This window comes from Gossypium hirsutum, chromosome D04 (genome assembly GCF_007990345.1).
Source record: "Gossypium hirsutum isolate 1008001.06 chromosome D04, Gossypium_hirsutum_v2.1, whole genome shotgun sequence".
NCBI lineage: Eukaryota > Viridiplantae > Streptophyta > Magnoliopsida > Malvales > Malvaceae > Gossypium > Gossypium hirsutum.
This window is the reverse complement of record NC_053440.1, coordinates 3,599,555-3,622,443: the sequence shown is the minus strand read 5'-3', so window position 1 is coordinate 3,622,443 and position 22,889 is coordinate 3,599,555. Positions and strand designations below refer to the sequence as shown.

The following is a 22,889-nucleotide window of genomic DNA, read 5'->3' as shown; positions in this document are numbered from 1 at the left end:
AAAAGATATAGGCAGATTTCCTTGAAAACGCAAAGCACAGGCTATATTTAAAATATATTGATGTTTCCTCTCCACTGTTCCATTTTGTTAAGGAGTACCAACACAATATGTTTGAAAAATAATGTCATTTGCAAGAAAATAATCATTGACACAATTAAATTTCGTCCCATTATCACTTCTAACACACTTTATTTGTTGAGAAAATTGACGAACAACCATAGCAATGAATGACATGAAAACTTTGAAAACCTCATTTTTATTAGCCAATAGATATACCCAAACAACCTAAGAGAAATCATCAACCAATGTCAAAAATAAGAGATGCACAAGATGAAGGATGTCATAAACCCTCATAAATCACAATGAACTAACTCAAAAATACGAATGACTTTTTGTTCACTAATTGGAAAGTTATTTCCAGTTTCCTTAAAATGATGGTCAACCATTTAAAATGATGAAAGAATTTGTTTTTTCAAAAACCTTACTCAGACGTCATGACAAAAATAGGGTAATCTCTATATTTATATATTACAAAGATAATTGGAGTACTTTTTATTACAATAAATTTAAAAATAGAATATATATTCACTAAAAAATAATGATCAATTAATAGAAATATATTCATTTAAAAGGAAAAAAAAGTCATAATAATATTTTCATTTATTTTTTTATTCAAGATAAAAATGTAATTCATTATCTTAAGTGATATTTTAAAATTAAAATTTTTTTACCCGATTTGATTCGATTCTTACTCCCAATTCTATTAGGTGGAACTCTAAAGGGAAACTGAACGTGATTTATTTATTTATTTATTTTTATGTTACTAGGACATTTGCTATAAATAAGGGAACACGTAAAGGCTAGGTGAAGCAGTTTTCTAAAGGGATAAAAAGAGGAGTCAGATGGAGGTGGAGCGAGTCCAAGCCATTGTTTCATCATCTCTAACTGAAGACAATATCCCAACAGAGTTTATTCGACCCGAGGATGAACAACCTGCAATCACAACATTTCATGGTCCCATCCCTGATATCCCTGTAATCGATTTCAGCGACCCTGATCAGGATAATATCATCCGTTTGATTGCCAATGCTTGCAGAGATTGGGGGATATTCCAGGTTGTGAACCATGGGATACCCTTTGATCTAATCCAAACACTGCAACTAGTTGGAAAGCAGTTCTTCAATCTACCACAAGAAGAGAAAGAGGTGTATGCTAAGCCTCCTAGTGCACACACCATTGAAGGGTATGGAAGCAAGGTTGGGGAAGATGTTAATGGAAAGAAGAACTGGTCTGATTACCTTTTCCACAGGATATGGCCTGCTTCCTGTATTAACCACCAGTTCTGGCCCAAAAATCCTCCTTCTTACAGGTGATTAAACCCATAGTTTATGCATGATATAATCATTTTTCTTGTGCTTTAATTTTTAATAAGATTATAAATAAAATAAAATAAAAAACATTATTGGTTTGGTGGTAGAGCGGTGAACGAAGAGTATGCGCAAGAGGTGAGAAAGGTGGTGGATAAGCTGTTTAAATGGCTATCAATAGGGCTTGGGCTTGAAGCAGATGTCCTGAAAGAAGGAGCAGGAGGAGAGGAGATTGAGTATCTGATGAAGATAAACTATTATCCGCCATGTCCACGTCCTGATCTTACTCTTGGGGTTGCTTCCCACACTGATCTTTCTGCCATGACTGTGTTGGTGCCCAACGAGGTCCCTGGATTGCAGGTATTCAAGGATGACCATTGGATTGACGCCAAGTACATCCCTGGCGCCCTCATTGTTCACATTGGCGACCAAATTGAGGTTTCTTCATTTTCCTCATTCAATGCTTTTTATTATTTTTTTCAGTTTAAACATACTTCAACGTGTATGCATTAATTTATTTGATATTTAATGTAGCTTTTTTATTTGAAATGCAGTTTTAGATGTGAGGTAATTTTTATAGGATTTAAAAGTAATTGTTGTAAATATAATAAATGTAGATACTAAGCAATGGAAAGTACAAGTCAGTGTTGCATCGGACAACAGTAGATAAGAAGAAAACAAGGATGTCATGGCCTGTATTCTTGGAGCCTCCAGGGGAATTTGTGGTTGGGTCACTTCCTCAGCTTGTTGATCCTCAAAATCCCCCTAAATATAAGCCCAAGAAATTCAAGGACTATAGTTATTGTAAACTTAACAAATTACCCCAGTAAGTGAACCCACAAATATACATATAATTAATGAATTGCATGCCCTATTATTTTTCTCTTTATGTATTATGCAATAATAACTGTGTATTGTTGTATCAAAAAAACAACTGTGTTGTATTTGGCCCAAAATAGAAAATTGCGTGGGGGTATGCCCAAAAATTTCAGTATTTTCTTATATGTAATAGAAGTTTCTAATTTAATAAAAAAAATTCTCCATAGTAAAAAGAGTTTTTGTTTTGATAATGATAGACAACTCTAATTTGTAATATGTTTGGTAAAAAGTGAGTAAATATATTTTAAAATATCTTAAATATTTTTAATTAGAAATTATTTCATTGACCCTTCCCATCACATTATTTATAGTCACGTTTCAATTATTTAATGATATTTTAGTTAATTTTTTCATTTCAAGTTTGGGGTTTGAAGTTTGAGCTTGAAGTTTAGGGTTTAAGGTTTGGTGTTTAAAATTTGATGTTTAAGGTTAGGGTTTTGGGATTTGAGATTTGAGGTTTGAGGTTTGAGGTTTAAGATTTTGGGTTTGAGGGTTAGGGTTAGAGGTTCAGGGTAAAAAAAATTACCAAAATTATGCATCAATAACATGGAAAAAATTGCTGAAATGTCATTAAATAATTGGAAAAGGACCATAGATGATGTAGTGGAAGGGTCTATAAAATAATTTCTCATTTTTCATACACACATGTCATAAAAATGGAGAGTTCAAGGGTGAGCTCTTAAAAAAAAGAGTTTATGGTGAGTTATAATTTGTTAGTAGTAGTAGAGGATTAAATTATTTATAATTTTATAGTATTTTCAGTATATTACTTAATTTATTATGATTGTAATTTTTTTACTAAATTTATTAGAATGTAATAAAGTTTTGAGAAAAATTAGTGAATTCCTTATTATAAAATTATAGAATCTCTTACAACTTTATAATGTTATCTAATTTCTTAACTTTGTAAACTATTGATTAACATATGAAATTACTAACATTCTTAAAAAAAATACTAAATTTCTTATAGAATTATTGAATTTTTTACAGAATTATTGAATCTCTTACAAAATTCTTGAACCTCTTATAACATTGTAATGTATATCAACATCACTAAGGCTAGAAGAACTAAGCTAAAGGTACTAAAAGAGATGGAGATAGATGTGATTGAAGAGTATGCAGCTTTATATGATTTTGCAGAAGAGTTTAGAAGATCTAATAAAGGGAGTACAATTGAAATTAAGATAGAAAGGCTTGCTATTAGATTCCAACCATTATTCCAAAGGTTTTATACTTGTTTTGATGCTTTGAGAAGAGGCTTCTTAGCCTGATTAGGTCTATCTTAAGATTGGATGAGTGCTATTTAAAAGGAATAGATAAAGGGGAGTTACTAATCGTTGTGGCCAGGGATGCAAATAACCAAATGTTTCATCTAGCATGGTGTGTTGTGAAGGTCGAGTTTACAACATTATGGACTTGGTTTCTTGAGATTTTGAAAAGAGACATTGGCACTCCTGATAGATATGGGTGGACATTCATATTAGATCAACAAAAGGTAATATTGCTTTTAATTAATTTGTTGATTTGCATAGTTTATATTATATCATTTTTTTATACTTTAATTTAATTTTGTAAGGGTACTTAAAAAAAGTTGTTAAACTACTATTCCCATATGCAGAGCATAGGTTTTGTGCTAGGCATGTATGGGAAAATTGGGTTTAAAAAGGTCGAAATAGGTTTAAAGGGAAGGGTTTGCAAAATGCTTTTTGAGTATGTGTGAAAGCCACTAATGTACCATGCTTTGAACAAATGTGTATTGCTCTTGAAAAATAAAAAGAGATGGCAATTGCAACTCTTTTAGATGCAGATGAGACAAGGTTTTTCAAAGCATGTTTTAGTTATAATGCTGAATGCAATTCAGTAGATAACAACCTAGCCGAGGCATTCAATGCTAGCATCATACGAGCTAGGTCAACACCAATAATAAGTATGCTAAATGATATTAGGTTAGTTGTCATGGAATGGATTGTTAGTAAAAGGAAAGCAATACTTGGATAGAAAGGGTTGTGTGGTCCTTTAATTAGAGCTAGGCTTAATAAGAGCATAAAAGAATCTACTAAGTGGAATGTGCATATCAATGGAGATTATGGATATAAGATCATGTGTGGTAGGATCACAAATATTGTGGACTTAGAAAGGATGACTTGTTCATGTAGATTATGGGACTTGCCAGGAATCCTATGTGCACATGTTGTGTGTGCCATTTAAAACAAGGAAGAGGATCTAGAGAAATATTTGGCAATATGTTATACCAAAGAAATGTACATGAGGACATATGAGTATGCTTTACAACCAATAAATGGACCTGACTTGTAGGGAAAAAACTTAAAATGAAAAAAATATCACCAATGAAATTCAATGTCATGCCAAGAAGGCCCCCTCCCTAAAAAAAGAAGAAGGTGAAGATGGTGGAAGATGAATCTAATAAGATAAAGAAAACAAATAGGCTAACCAAAATTGGTAGAATGATGATTTGTAGCATATGTAAACAACCAGGACATAATTAGCTGGGTTGTCCACAAAGATCTACTATCAATCAGGTAATAATTTGTTTTCAGTGAAATTAATTTGCAAAATTATGAAAGAATGCATTTTAACTTTGTCTAATTCTACTAGTTACAAATCGATGAATGATGGTAACTAAGAGTAGTTGCATCCTTAATCAAGACCAATTGATAATGCAACATATACATAAAATAAAGCATTTAACAACAAAGAAAAAGCAATACAGGTAGAACGAGTTTTCAAACAAAAAAGTTTATTGAGAAGTAACATTTTAAGTGCAATTTATTACTTTTTTTTAATTACTTAAGTACATGAATTTGTAATTTCTTTTTTAATTGTATGGGAAAACTGAAATTTGTTATTGTTGTTCAAGGATTTTTAATTGTCCTTTTTAAAGAGAAAATTTCAAAGAGCATAAGAATTTAATTGATCAAATACCTTCAGAGAAAGAATTATTAGGAGAAGTATTGGTGACGAATTATGGTCTCAATTTGGTCCAACAATTCTAAAATGATAAGATGTATGGAGTTTAAATCTCTTAGGACTCTCAATTGTAGATAGGTTCTAATCTCGACCGTCGATGTAACTCAATTTGTACTGTTGATTTTGGGGAACTCAACTATAAATAGAGGTCTCCCCCTTCATTTGTATCATCCATTGTATTTCATTCTTTAGTAGTGAATACTAATTGAGAGCATTTACTCAAACACCTTGTAGGCGTTGCTTTTATGTGGCTATTCTATTCTTTCGATAGTACTGTTGCTTTTATGTGACTCATTCTTTTGTCTTTGAGTTGCTTTCATTGATTTTCGATGCCTTAAAAGAATTTCTATCGAGAATTTTCACTTTTGTGAGAGTTAGGCTGACTTAGACACATATGAAGTAAAGAAATTACTTAAGCCGCACGAATTGCAAGACTAAAGTTCTAGAATACTTAACACTTGTATAATTTTAATATTACATTTTTCTTCACCGTAGATGGTAACAAAGTATACTATAATAAGGTTAAAATGTATTGCAAGTTTTGTTTTGTTTTGTTTTACTTTTTATATATTTGAAATTTAGTCTTCATACTTTTATTTTTAGGAATTTAGTTCCTATATTTTCTAGATATCAAAGTTCAAGTCTAATAGTTAACACCATTAAAATTTATCTATTAAATTCATTAGTGTGACATTTTGAAATAAATAAATACTCATTCAGTAGTCATGTAACAAGAAAAAATGATGCTACAATGAATCTAAATTTAATAGAAGAATTTTAACGGTGTTTACAATTAAACTAATATTTTTAAATTTAAAAAATAGAGGGACTAAATTTCTAAAAATAAAAGTAGAAAAAATAAATTTCAAATATATAAAAAATCTTAGGACTTAAAGCATATTTTAATCTAATAATAATATGCTCCATGCTAAGGCAAAATTAATAATAAATGCCACTTTAAAGAAAATTATGAAAGTAGGCTGTTTTTATTGATATTTAAAGAAATAGGTCAATTTTGGAGAGTGAGAGCTGACATAGCAAAAAATGTGTCCTATAAAAAGTGAAGCGAAGCCCTTTACATTAAACACAATGATATTAAAATACTTAGCTTCTTTGGTTTAATTGTTAAGTGTTTGTACTTTTTATTTTTTTTGTCTCAGGTTCGAGTATTCTCTTATATTTGTTTTTATTTTTTCTAATGCATGTTGCTTTCTTTTTTATTTTTAAAATTTTTAATTAATGATTTTTTATTAATAAGCATGTTATTTTCAAGTTTTTAATTAATAAACATTTTTTTAATTAACAATTGCTTTATTTATATAGACAAAAGTAAATATATAATTATAATGAAAATATATTTTTATATATCATTATTTTAAATATAAATTTTTTAAATATCAACTATTTTTTTGATCTATTTTTCTTTATATATCATTTTTATACGTACGTAGTGGGTATAGTAAATTCTAATATTAGAAAATTAAATAATTATTTCAAATATCATTATTTTTAGTAAATATAATTTTTGTATGTAAAATATTTAATTTTCCACCATGGATATAGTAGATTCTAATATTATAAAATCAAATAATGATATTTGAAATAAAATTTTGAATTATTTTACATATAAAAATAATAACGACATTCGAAATAATTATTTGATTTTATAATATTAAAATTTACTATACCCACAATGTACGTGAAAAAAATAAATATTTGATATATAAAAATTATATTTATAAAAATAATTATATTTGAAATAATTAATTAAAATTTTATAATATTAGAACTTACCATACTCACAATGTAGGTGAAAAAATAACGATTTTTGAAATAATTTTTTTGAAATATTTTAATATAAAAATAATGGTATTTGAAATAATTATTTAAATTTATAATATTAGCATCTAAAATACCTAGGTGAAAAAAATATTTCACATATAAAAATTATATTTACTAAAAATAATGATATTTGAAATAATTAATTGATTTTTATATTAGAATTTATCATACCCACAATATAGGTTTGATTTTATAATATTAGAATTTACCATACCTATAACGGACGTGAACAAAATAAATATTTAACATATAGAAATGATATAAAAAATATACAAAAAATTAGTTGATTTCTTAAAAGAATAAAATATGTTTAACGTAATGATATATATAAAAATATATATATTCATTATATAACTACATATTTATTATTTTGTCTATATAAATAAATAAATTATTAATTAAAAACATAAAATAAAAAACTTGAAAATTATATGTTTATTAATAAAAACTCATTAATTAGGTCTGGAAACAATATGCATTAAAAAAGAAGGATAAACTACTAAAATAGTCACTTTTGTTTGCTTCAGGTTACATTTTAGTCATTTATGTTTGAAATGTTACGTTTTAGTCACTTATGTTATCGTGTTGTAACATTTTAGTCACTGAACCGTTTATTACTGTTAACTGTATAATGGTAAGCTGATGTGACAGTTAAATCATAGTTTCAAATGAAAATTTTAGGTTAAATTTTACAATTAGTCTCTATATTTTTTTTTCATTTTGAGCAATTAATTTTTTTCTTTTATGCTCTTTTAACTTCTTTTTTTTCATTCTCTTCTGTTTCTCCCTTTGTTTTCCTATTTTCTTCATTTCTTTTAACGTAATTTTTTTATGTTTTCCATTTGTTAAAATTAGTTCACAAGCTTGCCTCACTCTAAAAAATTAGATTGTTCAAAAATAAAGGTATAGAGACTAGTTTTAACAAATGACAAATATAGAAAACTACGTTAAAAAAATGTAGAAGGGAAGAAAATAAAGGGAGAATCAGAAGAGAATGAAAAAAAAAGAAAAAAAGTTAAAAGAATATAAAAGAAAAAAAATTAAATTGCTCAAAACAAAAAAAATATGGGGACCGAATGTATAAATTAACTTAAAATTTTTATTTGAAATAATGATTTAACATGTCACATCAGCTTTCGGTTACACTATTAACGACAATTAACAGCTCAGTGACTAAAATGGTACAACGTGATAACGTCAATGACTAAAATGTAACATTTCAAACATAAATGACTAAAATGTAACTTGAGGTAAATAAAAGTGGCTATTTTAACAGTTTGCCCAAAAATAAATAGCGTTTGATATAAAACGGTTTGCCCAAAAGTGGACTAGAGTTTAGCCCTCGTCACAGAACCGTCAGAGGCAATTTGCCAAAAATAGATAAAACAAAATGGTTACTAGCTTAAGAAAAGAATTAACCCTGACTTCTGAACGAAATAACAACTATGCCATTTCCGCTAATAAAAAAATCCCAAATTATTTTTGGGTAAACTACTAAAATAATCACTCTTGTTTACCTCAGGTTACATTTTAGTCACTTATGTTTGAAATGTTACCTTTTAGTCACTTACGTTATCGCGTTGTAACATTTTAGTCATAAGCCATTAATTGCCATTAACAGTGTAATAGTAAGCTGATGTGGCATGTTAAATCATCATTTCAAACGAAAATTTTAGGTTAAATTTTACAATTGGTTTCTATATTTTTTTTATTTTGAGTAATTTAATTTTTTCTTTTATATTCTTTTAACTTTCACTTTTTCCCATTCTCTTCTGCTTCTTCCTCTGTTTTCCTCCCTTTTTCATTTCTTTTAACATAGCTTTTTTATGTTTTTCATTTGTTGAAACTAGTCCACAAGCTGCCTCACTCAAAAAAATTAAATTGTTCAAAAAATAAAAGTATAGAGACTAATTTTAACAAATGGAAAACATGAAAAAACTCGTTAAAAGAAATGGAGAAGAGAGGAAAACAGAAGGAGAAATAGAAGATAATGGAAAATAAAGAAAAAAATAAAGTTAAAAAACATAAAAGAAAAAAATTAAATTGCTCAAAATGAGCAAATAAGGGGACTATTTGTATAAATTAACCTAAAATTTTTATTTGAAATAATTGTTAAACTTGTCAAATCAGCTTAGCGTTATACCATTAACGGCAGTTAACGACTCGGTGACTAAAATGTAATATAAACTAAGTAAAAAAAAAAAAAAGACTATTTTTAGAGTTGACCCGTTTTTAACAAAAAAAAGTCAGAATAGCGAAAGTCAAAAGTCAAAATTATATCCATCTGATCTCTTCCAGAAAAACTGAGGGGAACAAAGATCGAATCAGAAGCCAGATCATTTTTATCCTCTTTCCTCAGAATTTCGATTTATTTCTCCAATTGGAAAATTTGAGTGAAGGAAATGTGTGGAATATTTGCGTATTTGAATTACAACGTGAACAGAGAAAGAAGGTATATTCTTCAAGTTCTCTTCAATGGCCTTCGTCGTCTCGAGTATAGAGGCTACGATTCCGCTGGAATTTCCATCGATGACTACTTCTCAGTTTCTCGCAATCCAAACACCCCTCAACCATCCTCCATCAATTCTCTCTCTTCTTCCCCTCTCGTTTTCCGACAGGAAGGCAACATCGAGTCCCTCGTCAAATCCGTTTACCAAGGTAACCTATGAACTCTTCGATTTCTCTTTCAGAGTTCTGATTTTTCGGATTTTCTCGGTTCTAAGAAAAAGGAACTCAACCTGGGTTCTTAACGGTGTCGGCCTGTCGGCTTGTGCAGACAACCTGGTTCTACTCGCTTCTTAATCGGTTTGGGTCAGGTCAAGTTAGGCTTACAAGACCAGGTTTGGCGGGTCCAGTAGTGGTAGCAACTTAAAGGAAAAGTAAATAGCAGGAAGGGATGCTCTTATTGTAATTAGTTTATATACACACATCACTTTTTATATGAATGATATTTTACCTATTCGATCATAATAATTCTACTCTAAAAATGGATTTGATATATCTCTCTCGTATCATTGATTGAAAATACTATCTTTTACTTGTATATATTTAAGGGTTGAATGTTTTACAATTCAAAAACTAGTTATACATTTGTAATTTACTCAAAGCTCAATTCATCTACATGAATAGACTATTAAGTATAACAGTTGGATAGTTAAAATTGTTAATTATATACGAAGTTATGAAAATGTGTAATTGTGTAAGTTGATCCTTCATATATATATCGTTAATTATTATTACTATTATTACTTTAATTTCCACGGGGTTAGCTGAAGCTGAAATGTAAGTTAATTAATTAAATAGTACAATTTATTTTTATTTTTATTTTTAATAAATCTTGGAACATATTATACATTCATTGCAGCAGCATATCTTATAATGGAAGTATATGACTTGTTTATCAGTGAATAAAATGTTATTTTAATTGTTTCTCACAATTTAATTATCACTTTTTATGAGAAGAATTCATTTTGAGTGAAAAAGCTGTAGTTCTCTTATGTTCTTTATCTGTAGGATGTTAATATTAGAAAGAAGAAGAAGAAGAAGAAAAAGAAAAAGACTTGTTTGCCTCCAATGGCCACTTTTATTTATTTAATTGTGTTTCCATAGGCTTAGTGGTTGAATTAATGGTGGTTTTGGTACTTTCAGAGGTAGCTGCAACAGAGTTGAACTTGGAGGAATCCTTTACTACCCATGCTGGTATAGCACACACCAGATGGGCTACCCATGGGGTGCCTGCTCCAAGGAATAGTCATCCTCAGACTTCTGGCTCTGGAATGACTTCTTGGTTGTTCACAATGGTGTTATCACTAATTATGAGGTTTGCTTAAATTTTTAGTGACGATGTTTCTCATTTTCTTACCTAAACTCTCTTATGCATTCTTGATGGATTTGCAACCTAGGTTTCTATACTGCAATTGTTGATTATTTAACATTTTATTTTAGAGGATAAAATATTACATGTGTATAAGGTAAGCAACTGATAGATGGATTGATAGATATCTGTCCAGTTATGTTTTTATGTACCACTAGCGCTTATTTTCTCGACCTTAATCTTCTCCCTCTGTTCTTGCAACATCCTCACCACAACTCATCTTTATGCTTTGATAGTGGTCTAGTTCCTACAATAAACCTTGCAAGAGACTCAAATATCCTATAACAGATCAATTCCTTTATTTGGTTGCTGAAATGTTTGTCTTAATTTCATAGATTTGTGCAACATCATTGATCTTGGAATAGGTCTGCTTAATAGCATCCCAAATTTCCTTTGGAAAAAGGAAGAAACATACATGAATCACTAATCTCTAGAAGCGTCGAATTCTATAACAAGACACCACCATGGAGTCTTGTTCATACTATGCTTGCAATTTAGGATCTTTTGGGTGGCCTTTGCCCAACATGTGACTCAATTTCCCTCAACCCTTCAAGAATGTACGAACCAATTGTGACCATTTCATATGATTCTCACCATTCAATCAATAAGCAGGTCGAATGTTTTGCAACTCTTCAGTTTCTGGGATTGAAAATATAGTGGGTTGGATCATGGTAGTGTCCATGGCATGGCTAGTTTCAGTGGAACTTGACATAATTTCTTAGAATAGTAATAGCAAAGGGAAAGAGAGGGCTTTGGAAGAAGAGGAACAAAGGAATAGGAATTCGACTAGTAGAAAAAAGAAATTAGAAGGCAAAAGAATTTACTCAGGAAAGAACCAATGATACCTGATATTGTGTAGAAAATTTATCTATAGAAATTCTTCATTCAGTACTGAAAAAAATGCTTTTACAATCTCTCATATATAGACACCTTAAACCTTATCAAATTAAGTAATCTTATCAGTAACTATTTAAAAATTAAGAATTAAAAAAAATACATATCTAATTTACTACTCACAACAACTAAACACTTACAACATTTTACCAAAATTCAAACACTCACATATTATTACCTTATCCGACATTATGCATTGGCATTATAGATTAGGACATCCAAGTTTTTATCATTTAAAACATTTTCTTCCTAATTTTTTTTTAAAAAAAGTCTCTCCTCATTTTAGTGTGAGATTTGTGAATTGGCTAAATATCACCATTCATTTATGCTAATTAGTTATGTTTAGGAACCACCTAGGGTTTTGACCATGTCTGGGAAAAAATGGTTTGTTACTTTTATTTATGATCATACGCAACTTAGTTGGGCATACTTACGGATAAATCTGAAGTAAAAGGTGTCTTTAAGCATTTTTTCACAATGATACAGATACAACTTCAGGAAAATATAAAAAATTCTAAAAGTGATAGTAGTAGAGATTATTTTAATTAGGTATTATGGGATTTCTTCTCAGACAAAGGTATAGTAGATCAAAGCTCATGCACTGAAAACCCCAGCAAATGGCATAGTTCAAAGAAAAAATAAACACCTTTTGAAGGTTATTAGGTCATTGTTTTTACTAATAGGGTTCCTAAATATCTTAGGAGAGAAGCTCTTTTGATTGCTACATACATGATAAACCGTATGCCTACTGAAATCTTGAATTTTCATAGCCTCTAAGTGTTCTGAAAGATTATTTTCCTACTTCTAGGTTGACCTCAGATCTATCGTTCAAAGTGTTTGGCTATACTGCCTTTGTTCATATAAAGGATCAAAACCATGTGAAGTTAGATCCCTGTGCTAGGAAATGTGTTTCTGTAGGCTATGCTCTATATAAAAAAATATACAAATGTTATGATCCAGGTTCAAAAAAAGATATTTGTCACAACGGATATCACTTTTTGAGTCTACACCATTTAAGGAGACAAAAGATGAAGATTTAAGTTTTTTTTTTAATATTGTTCAAACTAAAAACACTACCATGACTATTCACCCAAGTTTTTTAATAAATATTGAAGTAAGTGATTTAACTAAGGAAAATTTGGATTCCAATTCTATAGCGCCATCTGATGACATCTGTAGAAATGAGAAGTGGAGAAAAAAGTACAAAAGAACTTGATCTTTATTCTAGGAGGAACGTGGGTCAAAGAAGAATGAGACAGAAACATCTCAATACTGTCAAGAGTCCTTACCTCAGACTGTTTACGAGTTTACCTAATTTTAAGTCAGTTCATCCTGAGTCTAGCATTTCTGATCTTAATATTCCCATTGTAAAACAGAAAACTACCAGAATTTGTGTCAAGTATCTTGTGTCAAACTCTGTATCCTATAAAAAGTTATCATCAATGGTCTCCATGGTCTCTTCACATTTGTCTAGTGTGGAGATTCAAAACTCAATATCTTATAAAAAGCTATCTCCAATGTACCGGATACTTTATAGGAAATACCCATTTGTAGCTAATTGTCTAATGTGGAGATTCCAAAAGCTATTCTTGAGGAAATGAACACTCTTGAGAAAAATGGGACATGGGAGGTAATGGAGAAAAGAAGACGGTTGGCTACAAATGGGTGTACGTGACAAAGTACAGATCATATGGGTCCCTTGAAAGATACAAAGCACACTAAGTAGTTAAAAGGTTTACTAAAACATAGGGCATTGATTATCTTGAAACCTTTGCACACATAGCAAAACTAGATACAATAAGAGTGCTATCAATCGCAGCCAACCTTGATTGGTAGCTTCAATAAATAGATGTGAAGAATGCATTCCTCAATGATGACTTGGAAGAAGTTTACATGGATCCACCCCATGTTCTGAAAGAAAATACGGAAGGGTATTTAAACTAAAAAAGTTTGTGTGTGGAAGTTGTACTAGGACAATAAGGTAGCCACCGGTATTTCCCACTATTCAGTCCAACATGACAGAAGAAACGTGTTGAGATTGATAAGCATTTCATAAAGGAAAAAGTTGAAAGCTTGAACAGGTTGTATGCCGTTTGTCCCTACATCACAACAGGTGGCAGATATTTTTACAAAGGGTTTGATCAAACCAAACTTTGAGTTTCCCATTAGCAAGTTGGGTCTGATGGATATCGATTCACCAACTCGAGAGGGATTGTATTATGGGATAAAACATCATTGACCTGGATAATTAACACAATCCCGTCAGTAAGGAACTTAGAGCTGTTAATTAGTGATTTGGAGCTAGGTTAGGAAATTTGATTTTCTTTTGTTAAGTTTTAATAAAGAGATCCCTTGAATCAAGAATCCTATCAATTAAGGAAATTTTGTACCGTATTTGGTGGTATGCTTTCCCTATAACTTGTGTTGAATTTTTCAGGATGTTATATGCAGAAAATTGCAGCCCTTTGCCCTAAGCTTTCTCTTAGTTTTCTGTCCTAAGTTCCTATTCTAAAACCTTAATTTTGTTCTCAACTTTTTGTCCTAAAACCACACTAATATTTTTGAATGTAAGCTAATTTTGAGATCTATTTGTATTTTCAGGTTTTGAAAGAGACCCTTGTTCGACATGGATTCACTTTTGAATCTGAAACAGACACAGAAGTAATACCAAAGCTTGCCAAATTTGTCTTTGACAAAGCAAATGAAGAAGGTAATATATTTTTCAATAATGACTATCGCTTTGCAATATTGCAATTTGTGCAAATTCCTAACACCTTGTTCTTTCACTTATATTTAGTCCCAGTACCTGGTTACATTGCACTTCTTTTCTGCCTTGTACCTTAGGCATTGTAAGTGTCTAGCACATAGAGTTTCCCTTAATCCTTATGCATGTGATATGCAATAACAAGTGCATTGGTCTTTGCCTAGTTTCTGCTGCTATGCTAGCGTGTAAATTAATAATTATAATGGTTTGGTGGACCATGACTATAATAGTATTATAGTAACTTGATCTCCTCTAATTGCAAATGTCATTGGTGAGCTCAAGCATGAGAGATGTAGTATAAGAAGGCTAGAAAATCTAATTCTCACTGGATGATTCTTTTTTAAACTGCTGGCCATGGACTTAATAATTTACCTGTACTTAAAATGCTGATTCATTTTCTGGAACCTAAGTATTAATATATTTCAGCCTAGGAGTTCTGCAAACTTCAATGTTAAACTAGACTTTTTGTCTCTTGCGGCACATAGGTAGGCTAGGATGCATCAAATTCTGAAAATGGCTTGGAAGAGGTTGTTGGAAAAAGCATAGTCAAAGAAATTGAGCATAAGCGGGACATGGGTTATGTTACGCATTCATATACAGCAGTTAGCATACAGCAGTCATAGAACAGCAGAAAGGACAACACAACATTGAAACAACAATTCATGAAAGGAACAAAATCTATGTTTTGTTGCCATTCTCTTATCCTCTTCTTCTGATTTTCCATACTACCAAAGCTTCTTTGAGTGGCTTGTTTTATTCTGAATAAACAATTTTTCACGTAAACGCTTTCTTGAGAATGAGTACCCATTTAAGGGGACTTAAATGGCCTTTTGCTTTTATATTGAGTTAGTACAACTTGAGGGTTATCCTTTTTCCAATCTGTAACTCTTTCACCACTACTTTAAGGGTTGTTTGAGTTACTGTTATGTCGTCTGCATAAGGTTTCTTTCCTCCTTACTGACTCTCAATGTTTGATAACCTGTTTGCATGACCATCATGCCACCATCTCAAGAATAACAATATTCAGTTCCAAATCTTTCATGATATTTAATTTAATCATGAAAAGCCACTGAAAATTTTCATAATATCTAGTTTAAATAATGAGATTGAAACACTGACTTGATGTCAGATCAATGGCCTGGTTTTCTATTACCATCACTGCACGTTATATTAATCAGGCATTTTTTATTGTGTATTGTTGCCTTTTGCCTTCATTGTTTTCCAAGTACATTATTTGCAACTAGTCTATTTTCTTACAGAAAATGCTTTTTGTTCTCGTGTTTGAAGAGACATTTCAAATCAAATGCACTTATAGTGTTTATATCTGTTCTGCAGGTGACCAGACCGTCGCATTCAATCAAGTAGTACTTGAAGTTATGAGGCATCTTGAGGGCGCTTATGCCCTCATTTTCAAAAGTCGGCATTATCCAAATGAGCTTATTGCTTGCAAGCGTGGTAGTCCATTGCTCTTAGGTGTCAAAGTAAGTATGATCATGATTCAAGCCTCTTATATCATTGATTTCTGCTCCAAAGAATTCATTATAAATATATAACTTTTTGCGTATAAAGTTTCTTGGTAGGTGGCATTTTGTGCTTTTGATTAACCACTACTCTACTGAAATCTTCATATTCAGTTTATTTGTCCATTTGCTTTTGTTTGTTTTGTAGTGTTCTATTTACCAAACTTTTATTAGATAATTTGTCTTCTATTTGCTCTCTGATTTAGTTGTAATGTTCCTTCACTAGTATTATCGACTTATTGAAAATCATTTTACTTCAAGTATCATCGATTGTAATGCTTTTTGAGGATTAATTACTGCTCTTAGGATATAGAACATATCTAGAAGCTTTGCTTTAGTATTAAAGTTAATTTATGGGTGACAAGTATTTTGGATTCCTTTTGTGCTTCATCAGGGTAAATGATTTTGTCTTCTTAATATTTTAAAATCCTATAAAAATTTCTAAGTATTATGGAGATATGAATTTTGATCAAGTATGATAAAGGGGGGGAAAACTTAGTAGACATTGCTGGATTATTACTTTGTTATGCCCCTTACTGACTTAGTATTTAAGGCAACAAGTATTTTTATCTTTGGGCCAGAGCAATTGAAAGGTCCATCTGTAAAGAAGTTTGAAGGATTGGATTTTATGCTTTTGCTATTGATAGTCTTTTGATCCAACCTTACTGACTGTAGGAACAAATTTTATGTGTCATTGCCTAACAAATTGGTAGAAGCGAGTAACATAGGGAAGTATAGGGAGGCATGACTGTCTTTGACTTTTTCTCTGTCAAATACATGAATATAAAAGCTAATTATTGTGATTATAAATTTGGATTCCATATCTTCATATGGAGATTAATTTTCAAGAGGTGCCTGCATTATGCAGTGTAATTTCTTCTCTACACCCTTCTCTACTGAAATATAAAAAATTCTTGCAATAGTGCAAGCATTTATAAAGTTTTTGCTTGCTCATTTGATCATTTACTGTTTGTAGTTTTAATGGGTTATGGTTTTATGTATAAATTATACAAGGTTACAAATTCAGTGCATAAACTTTGTAGTTATTTTTGGTTGCATATTCCTTTGTCTTAGATTGTTTTTATTTAAGAAAATTGCTTTCTCTCAGGAATTAAATGATGACGTATGCAATGGATCAGCATTTCATGATGCTAAATTTCTCTCAAAAAATGGCAATCCTAAGGAACTTTTCTTATCAAGTGATGCAAATGCAATCATTGAACACACAAAGAAAGTTCTGGTCATCGAGGATGGTGAAGTAGTTCATCTTAAGGTACATTTCATCTTTTGGAAAAGTTGCAAGTATTCTTTTGCCCTTTTTGTCTTTTTATACTTGGTATATCTTGCAACTCTTTCATGTTCTACTGTGCAGTTATTTTTTATATGCATCTCTTCTTCTTCTTCTTCTTCTTCTTTTTTTCAATTTGATCCCAAATTTTGCCATCTCTTTCTATCCTACACCTTTTCTATAACATGTAAGATTTCCAATAATAAATGCTATGCAGGATCGGTCTGATTTTTATTGGAATGTTTGAGATACTCGGGTTATGGTTGTGAGTAGGCATTTCCCCTTTTAATTAACGCACACCAGAGTTTCCAATTGAATAAGGTGCTTTCTATAAATCGACTCTAAATAAGTTGTTGATTTAATTTAAAATCATACAAGAAGTTATACACATGTTGGTTCAATGCATGTCTGTACATGGCTTCTAATTTATGAAATTTCCAATCAAATCACTAGGAGGCTTCTCGTGGTGAGTAAATGACATTTAGCATTAAGCCCTTTAGATCCACTGCCAATTATCATTGTCTTGCAGATGATTAACCTAGCTGTCAATAGGGTGCAAGTGATGTCCTGACCAATTTTCTTCCTGGTGTGGTTTAGGTGAAAACCAGTACTAAAAAAAGAGAAGTATGGTTGAAAAATTAGTAGAAAGAAGTTGGAACCATGTAGAAAATGTAGGGTTATAGAAAATCTCTAGTTTCTTTATATTATTTCGGAAAAAAAAAAGAATAATAATGCTGACTGTAAAGTTTATAACTTATTTATACTAGGCTTTCCTGCAAAAAAAGCTCTATTCCTGCGCTTAGTTTTAAACTCTACAAGTAACTAATAATCCTAGCCGTCCATAATATATCTAATACTTAATAAATAAATAAAACTGAAATAATAAAATATTAAAAATAATAATAAAGCTCCTACGTCACTTTCCCTTGTGGAGTTTCTATTGTTTTCAGATGTTTGACAACCATTTGAACAGCTGGTTTTCTGACCAAGTGGCATGCTTTTGTTAAGACAGTTGCAATGTTGTGCTCTTCTGGTTTGATGGTTATCATTATCAGGTTTACTATTTAAAAGATCAGTTGCAATTGTAACCAGCTTCTGAGATTGCCAAATTAGGCAAAAAATGACTGTCAAGTCTTCTGCTCTAGGATGTCCCATTAACATCTATAACATTGAATTTGATCGGTGAATGACATTTTACTTTGATCCCATTCTATCGTCTTGAATGGAAATATTCAAGTATGCTCATTAACGTTTTATTTCGGAGTAAACAGGCCTTTACAGCTCCTTTTTCTGTTTTATTTTGCTAAGTTCTGCCCTGAGGTGTAAAACTACGCAGCTCTTGAGTTCATCATCTTTTCTTCACAGAATCATAGTTAACTCGTGATATACTACTTTTTTTTTCTTTCCTTTTTTGTCTTTCGCATTGATTAATTTTTGGAAGTGGCGGTCTGTTAAATCATTTTTCCCCTCATGATACTTGGGTTCTTCAGGAAGGAGGTGTATCAATCCTAAAATTTAATAATGACAAAGGAAGAAATGGTGATAGTCTTTCTGCTAGGCCTGCATCAGTGCAACGTGCATTATCTATTCTTGAAATGGAGGTTGAGCAAATAAATAAGGGAAAATACAAGCATTATATGCAGAAAGAAATTCATGAACAGCCAGAATCTCTGACAACTACCATGAGAGGGAGGCTTCTACGTGGAGGTTCCTGCAAGGCTAAGACTGTTCTTTTGGGTGGACTGAAGGATCACCTTAAAACAATTAGGCGGAGCCGAAGGATTGTATTTATTGGTTGTGGTACGAGTTACAATGCTGCTCTAGCTGCTAGACCCATCTTGGAAGAACTCTCAGGTAACTGCAATTTGTCTGGGAATTATAATTCTGCACACCTTAAAATTTCTTATGTTCATTTTCAACTTCTTGTTTGATTTATGTGGAAGATTAGGGGTGCCTGTTACAATGGAAATTGCTAGTGATCTATTAGATCGGCAAGGTCCTATATACAGAGAGGATACGGCAGTTTTTGTCAGTCAATCTGGTGAAACGGCTGATACATTGCTTGCTCTAGAGTATACGCTGGAAAATGGTGCACTATGTGTTGGCATCACAAATACGGTTGGGAGTGTAATAGCTCGGAATACACACTGCGGGGTTCATATAAATGCTGGTTGTGAGATTGGTGTTGCAAGTACCAAGGTAAATACAGGATCAAGGAATCTTTGTCCGTTTGTTTTTTAGTTAAAAAAACTCATGCTGTTATTGATAGGCATATACAAGTCAAATAGTTGTGATGGCCATGTTAGCTTTGGCAATTGGAGGTGACACAATTTCTAAGCAAGAGAGGAGAGAGGCTATAATAGATGGTTTATTTGACCTGCCAAGTTAGTCTAAAATCTTGCCCCTTTTACTATGCTTTTGTTTTATTTCTTTTATTATGATGTCCCCCTTTTCACTTTGCTTTTGTGGCTGTCTAATTTTGTGTTATATTCTGATTTTACAGATAAAATCAGAGAGGTACTGAAGCTTGACCAGGAAATGAAGGATCTTGCAAAGCTATTGATTGCTGAACAGTCGCTTCTTGTCTTCGGGAGAGGATACAATTATGCAACTGCTTTGGAAGGTGCTCTAAAAGTGAAGGAAGTTGCCCTTATGCATAGTGAGGGGATACTTGCTGGTGAAATGAAGCATGGTCCCTTGGCATTAGTTGATGAAAATCTTCCTATTGTTGTGATTGCTACCCATGATGCTTGCTTCAGGTTCGTTTGGTTATTATTTGGGAGAAATTATATTATCTTAGTACATCAAATTGTTTGGCACTGACATCTCATGATTGCCAATAGTAAGCAGCAGTCAGTTATTCAGCAGCTACGTGCCCGGAAAGGACGCTTGATAGTAATGTGTTCAAAAGGACATGTTGCATCAGTGTGTCCTGGAGGCGGCTGTCGAGTAATTGAAGTTCCTCAGGTTGAGGACTGTCTTCAACCTGTGGTTAATATAGTTCCATTTCAGGTACCATTCTCATAATTATTTTAGCTTTGTTTGCTTATCATGAAATTTGCAGTTTACTGTATAATGTATGTTAGTGAACTATACTTGAATCATGGGCGTTATGCATTCTGTAAGTGACAAGACAACTGCATTCCTTTATGTTCTTACATACGTATAGTTAATTATTACATTAATAATAAAATGTTTATGAATAAAAATATATTAAAATAAATATAGTAGTTGGCTATTGCAAGGTATCTGTGTATAGGGTACCCATTGCAAAGCTCTCGTTGTTAAGGCAAATTTTTTAGTCTTAATATGCTAATCAACCATAAACTTTGCATATTTTGGTGCAGTTACTTGCGTATCATCTCACTGTGTTAAGGGGATACAATGTTGACCAGCCTCGGAATCTTGCAAAAAGCGTGACCACACAGTGAAGAATGCTTACTGATGAACTTCAATCACGCACCTCTGCAAATTATTGGAGGGTGACACAGTACACATTCTTTTGCCTCTTATTTTTCCTTTTTCAAATTATTTGCAAGATGAATTAATTAGGTATTTCTGAATTAAAAGTAATGATGGTTTTATCATTTATGCTTACAGTTCTCTGGAAAGACATTCATACTAAAAATTTTGGGACTATATGACATAATGTTTAATGAAATGGCTCAACCAGAAATACAGCCATTTTATTAATTCTTGGTCCTTTTCTTGAGTTCAATCTTGTTAAATAAAGCCAATAACAGCGGGGAGAATGTTTGATTCACAAGTGTCGACATCTATATTAATGCGTTCTTTAAGCCAATGATAAAAGCAGGTTACTTGAGATTAGTAATTTTCTCAAACTCAGTTTGCTAGTATCTCGCAGAATCAGTGTGTATCTCGCAGAATCAGTGTGGACTTTCTTTTTTCCTTTTTTAATCAATACAATATTGGAGGCAAGGATGGGAATAATAATAATATTTGAATGTATGTCATCTAGATGTTTGAGGGGAGTTTTGATTACTACTCAAGTGCCGGCAGTTGGAGAAGGTAATTGTTAGCTTTGCTTTTAAGAGTAAAGTTTGGTGAATGATTAAGATATGTTAAATTTATGGTTCTACTACATTTGAGGGATTCACTTGCTGTGTAAATATATATATATATTTACCTTTATACTTTTTTTCAATAAAATTTTCTTTTTAAATGATAAAGATATCAAATCCATGTAGTTTATAAATCTAACTGATTTTTTTATTATCAATTTTTTGTGTGCATTTAATTAATTTACAATGCCTTTATGTTATCCAATGTTCTTTTTATGACATGGTTTACTCAAAGCCTGAGTTTTGTGATGCAATGTTGTCATGACTTTGTGGAGCAATGGCAATCAATTTTATTATGTTGAATTGCAGAGCAGATGACTCATGTCATGTCATTGCTAAAAACTGATGGGAGTGAGCAACCAAGGAAGTTTTACTCATACATATCTTTTGTAAGTAAAAAGTTCTTATAATTCTTTCTTGAAAGAAGTTGGTGAGTTCCACCAAGTAGATATGGTGTCCTTTACGTAGGCAATCTTAGTAGTTAAAAGGCGAAATGGTCGCTATTAGGGGTGACATTTTACATGAGCTAAAACAAGCTAATAGATAATTCCACTACTAGCTTTTACACGTGAAAATAAAAACTGAGACATAAAATCCCAAAATATTGACACAATTACTGGGTTGTCTTAACTCTTGCTTTGAAATTCGTCTTCTTTCGTCTGAACTTTTAAGGGCTTAAAAAACCAAAACTTAACTATGACACTCTACTCTTTAAGCAATGGTAATATCCAAAGGATCCCTTTTACACCGAAGAATGTAGCTTTAGTCCACATTGCATCCGACGGTTAGTTTCTATATCTAAACCTTTTATGGACTCATGTCAAAATTAAAGTATTTTTCTTTTCGGTTTGCAATTGAAAAATAAAAAGTGTTAGTTTCTTGATTTTTACTTTAGGTGGAAAAGTATTGCACATACTTCAATTCATAATATATTAATTTTATTTAATATTTTTATAAAAATATGATTAAGATAACCATCATTACATTATATCCATATAAAAATATGTCATGTAAAATCTTATATATGTTATATTGTCATCTCATTGACTAATCACAATTTCCTTAATTATTGTTTTTAAAGATCATTATGGTAATTAGATTATCAAATCAAACCTGATGAATAGTTTACTAATCAAGTATATAATTTACAATTATTAATATTTTATTTACAAAATTTACAATCAATCATATACTATTAATTATTCAATAGTTAATAGAATTTCCATAACCGTAGTAATAATTTAGTCCGTTAAAGGCATAATAACAAGAAAATCAGATAATGTCAACGGTGAATTCAGCTGCTGCAATTTCATCGGCCCTTAAACGTCCTAGCTCGCCAATCCCGTTGGGGATTGAACGGGCAATCAAGAAAGTGCGAAACAAGAATTCGG

The 22,889-nt window shown here is 31.4% G+C and overlaps 2 protein-coding genes across 2 annotated transcripts; both read left to right on the top strand.

The window, feature by feature from the left end:
• Window positions 1-834: 834 nt before the first annotated feature.
• On the top strand, window positions 835-2,425 carry LOC107940456 (flavonol synthase/flavanone 3-hydroxylase). Its single transcript, XM_016873886.2, has 3 exons — window positions 835-1,369; window positions 1,478-1,805; window positions 1,985-2,425. Exons 1-3 carry the CDS (start codon window positions 903-905, stop codon window positions 2,195-2,197), a joined length of 1,008 nt encoding a protein of 335 aa, XP_016729375.1. The 5' UTR covers window positions 835-902; the 3' UTR covers window positions 2,198-2,425.
• Window positions 2,426-9,340: 6,915 nt separating this feature from the next.
• On the top strand, window positions 9,341-21,213 carry LOC107940460 (glutamine--fructose-6-phosphate aminotransferase [isomerizing] 2). The gene is given in 12 exon segments (XM_016873890.2): window positions 9,341-9,734; window positions 10,725-10,850; window positions 10,853-10,896; window positions 14,446-14,554; window positions 15,944-16,089; window positions 17,237-17,401; window positions 18,907-19,270; window positions 19,365-19,615; window positions 19,686-19,800; window positions 19,920-20,175; window positions 20,260-20,428; window positions 20,764-21,213. Coding segments are annotated over 12 exon segments (2,085 nt in total). The 5' UTR covers window positions 9,341-9,478; the 3' UTR covers window positions 20,848-21,213.
• Window positions 21,214-22,889: the final 1,676 nt, after the last annotated feature.